At 43.1% G+C, this 10,825-nt stretch overlaps 1 protein-coding gene across 6 annotated transcripts in view; it reads left to right on the top strand.

The window, feature by feature from the left end:
* Positions 1-871: 871 nt before the first annotated feature.
* Positions 872-10,825, top strand: part of LOC110982204 (dipeptidase 1-like) — a 28,897-nt gene continuing 18,943 nt past the window's right edge. The window contains exons 1-2 of one of the 6 annotated variants that reach the window (XM_087138050.1): positions 8,314-8,455; positions 8,982-9,114. In XM_087138050.1, the coding sequence (XP_086994176.1) occupies positions 8,329-8,455; positions 8,982-9,114 (260 nt within the window). In that variant the 5' untranslated portion in view covers positions 8,314-8,328. The other 5 variants (XM_087138049.1, XM_087138048.1, XM_022240462.2 and 2 more) reach the window with 5 other exon arrangements.

Genomic DNA, 10,825 nt, shown 5'->3' with positions numbered 1-10,825 from the left:
TTGTCATTGGCTGTCTATGGGAATTTACTTTTTGGGGTGCACCTTGTGTGCGTCCCGTTGGCCACCTTGAAGCGCCCTCTATCGGTTAATCGCTGTAGAGGTGACACATCGCGACGTCTTGCACCGAGACTATCATATTACTGGGAAAGAACGCCAGACAACTACGTGCCAATGCCAGGTGGCGGATTCAGCAAGCCGCAATCCAATTAGTGACATGATGTAGGCATTTACGTGGGTGGCCTCAGTTTAATGTCCTTGGCACGCTAAGCGGAGCACCAATTTTAGAAATCTTCTGGGCTTCCTTCCTCTATTCGGTACTTTTCTGTGCACAACTAATTAATCAGTCTAGTCATGCACGAGGAAAGATCAATATGCTATTGTTTGTATCATGCAGTGTAAATGCATGTGAACATTACAGTGCACACAAAGTTAAGAAACATATACAACTGGCAGAGAAAGTTAAGGCCTATCTTTGAGAACTTTTTCTGCCTTCAGGAATAAAATTACAGAAAATGTCCACGTTTGAGCTGAAATGAAACAACCACGTTCTAGCACTGGTGGTGGAAGGGGAGGTGGAGTGGATACCTTGAACAAAAATCTGTTTTATAGCTCTCTGATTTGACCCCCCCCATCTGATGCATAAACTGTTACAGCGCGGCATCCCTCCGTAAAAATGAAGCTTTCTTTAAAACCACAACACAAAGGAGTGAAACACCTGCCAAGTTCCAGCGACATTCCAATTGTGTTAATGGGCGCTCTGACCTATATCATCGCACAGCCATAGCCATGGGTCATGTACGAAACAGGCTTCCTCAGCTATTGCTTGGTTTATTATCTCTGAGCCAATGCAGTGAAGACCAAGACCTAAATCTAGATTACAGATTCGAGTACAGCGAACCAGACAGCACGTCTACCCGGGTTTGTAGCTCTATGGTCTATCAAAGTCAGGAACCCCCATCCAAGTATTGACCCGTAATTTGACACGAAAGTAACGTCATAAGGTCAGTGTTAACATGAACTGTCTCGATTGATGCATATAATGAGTACTGAGCACACACAGAGCTAGTTCCATAATTTCATACAGAACACAACACAGATAGCTATTGTCTGTTCTGCCAAGAAGCTCTGTCGAGAAAATTACGACACTGAAGGCAACTATAGTCATGTCGCTCGAGCGGAAGCACTGGATCGGTATCACTCTCGTTAGTCTGCTGGTGATAGCTCTACTAATCGTGGCCATCGCCGTCCCCCTCAACAACCAACGTGAATGGGCCGACAGTACGCTGACGAGCCGAGGACTGGCGATGAAATACCTGAGTGAAACACCGCTGGTAGACGGGTAAGTGACCGTTTTTATCAGATCATGACCAACTGACAGTACGGGGTTTCCCTGCGTTGTTTCTCCTTGGACCGTGTACTTTCCCCTTTGCAATGTGCATCAGTTATGGTTTTTGTTTTTCTGATAACTGTCGAGACTGAATTTACACACAGCTGACACTAATCCTGAGAAAATGCCGGAGTAGAACAAACTCTTGGACACTATAACTTCTCTGTTCTCTCCTGTAGAAAACCAAGACTTGACTTGAACGCCTTAAGCATTTCTTGAAGTTCCAATTGGCCATTTTTCTCCAAACTATGCAAGGTCATCCGTGGTTTAGATCGAATGGAAACAAGGCAAGATTTTTGAGGGCTAAATATCAAAAGTATTTCAACACAGTACCCAAAATACCATATCTTAAGCTTATGAAAAATAAGAGTACTCTATGGCTAACTCAGTCGAGTCTTTGAGTTCTGACCAGTCTAAAAGCTGCATCAACTCGTGGAGGATTACGAACAGAGAGTACCGAAGTGAATACGTCACGTATACAAGTCTGTGTGTGAAAGCAGAGAGGAATGGCACAGGATATGCGACTCTGGCACTTCAAAGTGCTTGATGATATTGTAGTCACCGCGGCGTCAGACGAATAATAGAAAACTTCCAATAATGCCTGAGTACTGCCAGCAGCTTAGCTGGACAAATGGGGCCAGTTATATCCTACAATACTTGTAGTGTTTTGCTTGCAAGTAAAGGAAAATTATAGCTGTGACCCGGAAATAATGAGAAAAATATCCCTGATGTTAGACCTACTTTTGCCATCGAAAATAATTTTTTTAATGTTCATATATTGTTCAATTATCCATGCAAAGTTTGTTTTTTTTATTCTTCTCCCTCCGATTCATCAGATTTTAAGACTGTACAAATTTGGCGAAGACTGGCCAACAAAATGTTGACCATGTTTCATCACAACATTTGAAGCAAGATATAGGACGGAGAGAACCCCCCCTGCCTTGGTGTTGGTCACTGTTTGATCAGAATCTCAGGAATTCTTTACAGACTTCTAGGGGGATGTGTTAGGTAATAATAGTCTAGAGTGTGTATAGGGATTGGACAGGTAAGGGGGGTACCCCTCCGTCCGATATCTTGCCTGGTATACATCACAAGGAGTGATCATGAGATCTCGTAAAATATACTTTTGTCCAAAGACCGACAACAGATTCAAACAAGTCAAAAAATCTTGTAAAGAAGGTGGCTATTTATTCCCAAAATAAATCCAGAATAAAGCGTTCATTAAGCCTTTAAGAAATTAAGGGCAATAACTGCACATGTACATGTACATTTAGGGAACACAGCGCAACACAAGCAACTGCGCAAGCATTAATTAAATTTGATGTTGTTATGAGACACAAACAAATGCAATGAATATTCAATTTCTTATACTTCAGTAAAAAAAATTATGGATGCTGATTACCAGCGAAAAATTGCGTCGCCTATCATGGGGAACAAAGGGGTTTCGTGGTTGTGTAACAGATGGTACGTAGCAAGCGCTGGCTGGCTCTGGCTAGGCCTATGGACATACCAGATATGCCAGAAAGCGGTAATTGGCCAGATGTTACAACTCGGGCAGTTCCAACTCCTTCTGTGTTCTTCCGCTACGGTAAAAGCAGTTGTGCGAGAACTAGCGCTGAATACGCACGTGTACTCCTTTCATTTGCACTGTTTTATTTTTAACTGGTTCAAAGTGGCGTCACGCATCACGTGAATGATGCATTCACCCATGGAGGCATTGAACCCAATCGTGGTAAAAAGTGGTCAGGTAAAGTATTTCTGCCTCCAGTGTGAGAGAGATAAAGCCACCTCTAAGCATGTGGTGAACCAGAGATGGGGCGATAATTAGGTACTACGGCTCACTGAATATAATAAACAACTGCATTAGCCATCCACTCCGAAGGAACGGTACAGTGCCATAGTAACAAGCTGAAGTTTTGCAAGTAGTTGGGCCAGACTATCAGCAGCCAACTGGACATATTTCAGTGTATTATGTACATAACTCTCAGGTAACAATGGCACGGTGCCACAGCTTGTGCGTAATTGGCGGAACCAAACCGCTCAAATCCAACTTGTATAAATTGAAATACAAATTTAATGAACGCAACGCTAACAGCTGCCCACACTGAAATTTGCAACATTTGGGCATAAACATGATGAAATAAAGGTTAACATAATGTAATATTGTCTTGCCAAATTTGTAGGTTTCCCAGGCAAATTCGTGGAAATAGTAATCATACATGTATTCATGTTCTGGTGGCTAACCAAGAATACTCCCTGTTGGGTTCATGTTAGATTTCAGAAGTGTCGTCTTAAACACACCTTAACCCTAACCCCCTAGAGTTTATGTAAAATCATATTGAAATCGGAGATGTGGGACGTTGTGTCATTCGTTTGAAGCGGTCATTCAATGCAGCAGTCTGTTGCTGAATGCTTCATGCGATTTTGTAAACAACCCAATCTTCCCGAAGGTGGGGTAGCATGCTAATCCTGAACCCAATGTAAAGCTTGCACTTGTGCCTTCTGGTAAATCTCTTCCCCAAACAGCTTTCGCACACAAATATGATTTGAATGGTCTGAATGGTTTTCTCATCAACAGACAGTTTGATAAGTCTGCCCATGGAGGTATATCCAAGAAGAAATGAAACCAAGGGATACCCCCAACATGTCCAATCGCTATAAAACTCTCTGGACTTTTGTTACGTAACACATCCCAGATGTCTGAAAAGAATTCCTCAGATTCCAGTGAAACAATGACCAACATAAAGCAGGGGGGTCTCTCCGTCTCATAATATCTTGCTTCATCTTTGAAGCAAGGAAGGAGACGAAGGAGTTTGAACTGCGCGGGCTATAACATCTGGCCAATTACCGCTTTCTGGCATGCCTGGCATGTCCAGAGCGCAGCGAACGCATGCTACGCACCACCTGTTTCGCAACATAAGCCTCCTTGTTTAATGCAGTATAGGAAGATGAATATTCATGCCATCGTTGGCGCTTCGTAGGATCTGACAACATTATCAAATTAAAATTAATGTTTGCGCATTTGCTTTTGTTAGGCTGTGTACCCGAAGTGTTCGTGTGCAGTTATTGCCCTTAATGAACGCTTTCTTCAGGACTTATTTTGGGAATAAATAACCAAGTTGTTTATGTGTGTGATTATGTGTTTCATTTGAATCATTTTTACTACGGAATTTACACAAAAAGGTATTTTATGAGATCCCATGATCACTCCTTGTTATGAAACAGCGCATTTTGTTTCTCGTGAACTTAACTGTCCTGTGTTGGTTAACATGTTGTTGGCTAGTCTTAGCCAAATTCGTACAAAGACTTTGAAAAACCTTTGGAGCGACAAAATAAAGTTACAAACATTGCATGGATAATGGAAAAGTGTATCAAAATCTTAGAAAAAATGATTCACGACGGCAAAAGTAAATCTAATGTTAGATATTTGTTCTTTCAATTTCCTGATCACTGCAATAAGTTGTAGTTAAAGAACAACCCCAACGGTGGTAAAAAAGGGGAATGCAATTTAATATACTCACGTGGTATCTCAGTAATAAGTTATATACGTAAAGTGGCACTGTGACTTCTGAATAAATAGTAACAGAGCGATAAAAAAGGACCAATTCTGCAGGTTTTTCAAAACTGTCCACGTTTGTATTGGTGGCGCCACGCAGAAATGCCTTTTGCTTACGTACCACCGTGGAAACGAAAGACGTCATGACCTGGTTACGTGGGTATATTTTCGTGAAAGCCCTGCACGTCTGAGCTGCACGGCCTAGCCTGACACTTTTTCGGAATAAAATACATCTGTACCAAGACATATTTATCAAACAATCTTGGTCTCCTTCATCGCCTCGTTCACCAGCGGTGGCCCCATCGTCAGCCCAATAGGGATCCCGTTGGCGCGCGCTCCGGTAGCGCAATGAGTTCGAGGCGGTAAGGCTCTGCGCCTCGGACTTGGGACAGTATACATATGTACATGTAATAAGCCATTTGCGAGTTCAATCTGAATAAAATCTGGTACACTGAGATGTCTGATTGCACGTAGACATAAAGATTCGAACTCCGCAGACTAAAGACACTGTTGCTATACCTCGTGATTTGGAGGAAGCTTTTGTATAGACCACCATCTCTGGTTCCTTTGTAACCTTCTTATCCATTGAGAATAGTGTATTTTTGCAAGGACTCTCTTATGTAACTAAGCAAAAGCTTGCCCCAAATCACGAGGTATAGCAGCAGTGTCTTTAGTATGGATAATCCAAATACATGTAGTTAAGTTCACGTAAATTTATAGCAGCAGTGTCTTTAGTATGGATAATCCAAATACATGTAGTTAAGTTCACGTAAATTTCAAGAACTCAGTGTACCAGATTTTATTCAAATTTAACTCGCAAAAGGCTTATTGTAACTACACATGCGTTACAATACTGTAATTTACATTAAAGTGCGTGACCACGTCGGATCAGTGCGTACATTGCATTAGCCGGAGAGCCGTCTCCACGGTGCTTACTACGTGGACAAAACTCTGGAAAAGCCGTATTCATGAGATGTAAACAAGCGATGACGACACGCTCCTTTCGCGAAAGCTAGCAATGGCGCTTGGCAGAAACGGGTTTAAAAGTGATTTTTTTAAACTAAAGATATTGCTGAATCCAGGTTTATGTGGCATAGTTGTCTGTAATGGGATCCAAGTAAACAAACTACGGTCAGATTTTTTAATTTTCTTCCACTGTTGGGGTTGCGCTTGAATTGCAAAGAAAACACCACAAATATTGCTACGATATTACTGGCCCCACTTTTCGGGCTAAGCTGCAGGCAGTAATCTGGCATTTTTGGAATATTTGCTAACGTTCGTTTGACCGCGCAGCGATGATCATCGATCGAGCTCTTTGATGTGCTAGCGTTGTGTGCCCTTCATCCACGGTATGCCAAAACGATTTCTCCTTCTTGACCGTAACCAAGGCCAAACAGTAGAGCTAGCTCTATGGTCAAACGTTCACGTGAACAAGTGAGACACTTGGGCCAGCTCAAGACGCTAGATACTTATCGATGATATCTATGGATCATGTCGCACAAGCAAATTATGCCGTGTTTACGGTGCGCCTTTACAAAAAATTGACCCCGAATAGGACGGTCAAAAGCAGTCTTACGAGTCGTATTAAAGAAAACCCCGGGAACCACCTGTGCGGTGAAATTTATTGGGAGATGCACATTTTTTCAAGAGAATCTGAGAGCGAATAAATTGTAGCTTGTTCATGGAAAGGGGTAAGGACTCCTTCCGGGAGAGTGTACAACCCCCCTAGTAACCCCACTGGGAGTAGTAATTCAACCAAGTAGAGGAACACATCGAATTAAAACATATCGAGATATCGACAATGCTGAGTTGTGGGTTATCCCATAAATTAGGCACCACTTGTTATATTATGACGATGATTCATTAAATTTGATAAGGAACTTGGAAGGTTGACATTCCTCATTATTTGCAGCCAATATCACACAGTATTACTCCAAAATGCCAAAATACAGTGTAAATCCCATTCACAGTTTTACGTGTAAGGGCAATATAAATTTTTTGTGATGGTTCATGTGTAATGTGGTGTACGTCTTCTAACATGCATTTTCTGTCGTAGCCACGTCAACACTTTAATCGTATGTTTATTGCTTGGGACACACTGTAAAAATGACGATTCTGTGCATAATGACTCTGGAGGGCACCGTTTGGTGTCCCTACTTACACTTCAAAGAAAGAAATGGCCGAAATTAAAAAGGCATGCACAATATAGTGGAATTTTACACTTTTAGTAAAAATGTAAGCGCGTGTGTATGTTTTACGCGGTAATTTTTGTTAGTCATGGCGTCTAGTGTCAAATTTGACGAATGCAAGAAGAAACCCTCAGAATACAGTGGCTGCGATTTAAGTGGGTCCTATCCTCCTAGGATTCTTAAATCCCTACCAATTCCCGCGCGGTGTATGGATATAAATGCGACTGGAGAGATAAGCACGCCGGATAATTACTCAGCACGTTGCAAAGCCGCAACGTCCTCCGGTGCATTCTTCCGGAGACCCGAGTAAGACGGATGAGTGCGACCGTTACATTGCGGTTTAGCTAACTGGCCATGAAATAGTCCCCATTGCCTATGCGGGATCGAATCAAGATTGCTTGCTGTTAAATTCGGTGTTATCTGAGCATTTTGCTGCGCTTAGAATGGAAGGTTTGGAAAAACAGACAGATGGGAGCTACCAGCCTTACTGTTGGCGTGTATTCCGTAAAATATTGGTCACAACGGCGCCTCCAACTTGTTCTATTTTGCAATTGGGTGTAAGTATCAATTTCACGAATGGTTTTAGGGGTCACAAATAATCTTAAAAAGTTTTCTGTTAAGCCGTAAAAAAAAATTAAATTAAACATGAGTTTATTAATGAGTTTAATTTGATGTGTGTCTTGAACTCTTGAGAAATTTTAAAGTATTTTTCTTGATGAGAGTGATTATCAGTTTTTATCACAGTCCGGTGGCAACCTTTAGGGCGGCTGACGCAGAGGCCACGGAAAGGAGGACAGTTCCCCTATAGAGGGATCCAAATACGACGCTTTTAGCGTCGATCTGCGCACTTCCGCGTTTGAAAACGAGGCTGTATGTGTCAGCTTCAATTCTTAATATGATCAGACGACTGAAAGTAAGGAGTCAAGATACAAAATACATAAAGGTATGTTAAATTCAGACTTTTCAGGCTGAAAAGTTTTGTGGAAGAGTCTTTCAGGATGACTCGTCACGTAAAATCAAAAGAAAAAATAACGGCAATTTACCGCGAGCTAACGTACCTGTGATGGTCGTGTATCTTGTGCAGTGGGCGTGGTTTAAACTGAAGTGGCGTCACACTTACGAACCGGATACTCCACGTACTGTGTGGACTCCGCGGGCGCGCGCGACAAAGTTCAACACAGGGAGCTTCGATTTCGATGCAGATATGCGCAGACGGGGCTAACGTGAAAACACAATGGAAGGCAGTGCAAAACAGATGTCATTTAATAAAACAATATCAGTTGGTTCGTGGAGTGAAGACCTCACAGCAACGGGCACATACACGTGAGTGTGTGAACTCATTTTGAAGGATACGGTACATAATCCGTGACCGGAGTTACGACTTAAGCGCTCCAACCGCTTTTTCGGGAGTCAAAACTTTAAAACTCAAAATTCCTTCCCGTGGCAATCACACAAAACCGCAAAATTCTAGGCTTTGGTTGTGTGAAACATACTCCACTTTCAAATAGTCTTTCCGTATATCACTTGGTAGGGAACGCCGCTGTAGCCATGTAACGGTGCAATCAAAGACGTCATTTTTATAAGGTTAACCATAGAGCTAGGGAGGGTGAACAAACACACGCATGTTTGTTTTGGGAGGTTGAAAGTCGTGTAGTTAGTACTTTGTGCGCAGTCACGACGCTAACAAAGGTTCACAGACTGAACAGCATATAAGATTGTTGCATCATAGCATTAACGGGCGATAGTCCAAAAAATGCAAGAATCATTCTCCTCTTGACTTGAGAAGGAAATACAAGGATCTGGTGCACAAAAATGAATTTGACAAGGAAGCATTATATCATCATAGCAGTGGTAGGAGCAATCCTTGTGGTTACTGTAGCTGTGGCGATAGCAGTGCCCGTCGCTCTGAGTAACCGTCAAGCGGCACCGACTAGCGCAGAGCTGGCAGACCGCTACTTGTCAGAGACGCCCCTCATCGACGGGTAAGTTGCGTTACTATCACGCAAAAATTGCCAATATTCGTGATCTTTAGCGTGAACCTATGAAGGGGAATCGTTGGTAAACGTTATCAACTGGTTAACAGCATGGAAAGCAGCCCACTTTCGCCGCAGTAGCCAGTTTCAGCGGCAGTAGTTTGCTCGCTTAGAAATCCGATGCCACAGCAAAGTGTTCAATGAACAAATTGATATACTGTTAGTTTTTTGAAGATGCAGTTTGTACTTATGGGGCTTCGGATAACTGTAAAAAAATTCAGAGCCTTGAGTTATTACACAAAGCTGTATACAGGTACAGATTGAAATCTACACAAAGGCAAGATTACTATGTTAATCCTTGCGTGGTTTCCCTTCCTGCATGGTTAATACCGCGGAAAGGGCCGTGTACTTTTCGTTTGCATGTGCTCAACTTTGTTGTTTCTTTGATGTCCATTCTTTTCATAGTAATTTTGTATATTAAAAAAATATTCAGAACAATACCCCAAGGCCCATAAAATGAAGTTTTCAGAGTCCGTGTGACCCTTCAATCAGCAATAAGGCCATGGAAAAAAAAGAATCATTTAATCGTCCCGCCCGCATCCTTTCTGGAGGCGGTGTTCTTTTATATTTTTATAGTTTCTCACCTGAAATATTTTTCATGCATATTTATGGGACAGATCAATGAAACGCAGAGAACGTTGTTAACATGAATACTTTGACTCTACTTTCTAGTAGGGTAGCCAATGAAAGGCTGGCAGTACTGAAAGTTGGCGGCCGGTTTGAATTTAAATACTAAGCGGCCATCTTAGAAAACATTAAAAGGAACCTCACCCTTCTCGTTTTGAAAAATCCTTACCAATCAGGTGACTTTTCCTTGCAGATACATAGGTGTTAAAATGTGCCATTGAGTGCCTGTGTGCTTCCTCTACGCATTCTATCAGTATTTAAATAGTCTGTACTCTGGGACAGAGTACGAGATGGATAGGATGATGGGGAGGGGCAGAGTAGGAAATGGATAGGATGATGGGGAGGGGGCAGAGTAGGAGATGGATAGGATGATGGGGAGGGGCGGAGTAGGAGATGGATAGGATGATGGGGAGGGGGCAGAGTAGGAAATGGATAGGATGATGGGGAGGGGGCAGAGTGGGAGATGGGTAGGATGATGGGTAGGGGTGGAGTAGGAGATGGATAGGATGATGGGGAGGGGGCAGAGTAGGAAATGGATAGGATGATGGGGAGGGGTCAGAGTAGGAGATGGATAGGATGATGGGGAGGGGGCAGAGTAGGAGATGGATAGGATGATGGGGAGGGGGCAGAGTAGGAGATGGATAGGATGATGGGGAGGGGGCGGAGTAGGAGATGGATAGGATGATGGGGAGGGGGTGGAGTGGGAAATGGATAGGGAGATGGGGAGGGGGCAGAGTAGGAGATGGATAGGATGATGGGGAGGGGGCAGAGTACGGGATGGATAGGATGATGGGGAGGGGTCGGAGTAGGAGATGGATAGGATGATGGCGAGGTGGGGGAGTAGGAGATGGATAGGATGATGGGGGGGGGGCAGAGTAGGAGATGGATAGGCTGATGGGCAGGGGTCAGAGTAGGAGATGGATAGGATGATGGGGAGGGGGAAGAGTAGGAAATGGATAGGATGATGGGGAGGGGGAAGAGTAGGAGATTGATAAAATGATAGGGAGGGGCGGAGCATAGAAGATGGATAGGA

This window comes from Acanthaster planci, linkage group LG06, assembly GCF_054643075.1.
Source record: "Acanthaster planci isolate LZ-2023a linkage group LG06, COTS_SCS, whole genome shotgun sequence".
In the NCBI taxonomy this organism is placed as follows: Eukaryota; Metazoa; Echinodermata; class Asteroidea; order Valvatida; family Acanthasteridae; genus Acanthaster; species Acanthaster planci.
The sequence above is the reverse complement of the archived record's forward strand: the minus strand, read 5'-3'. Positions and strand labels throughout refer to the sequence as shown.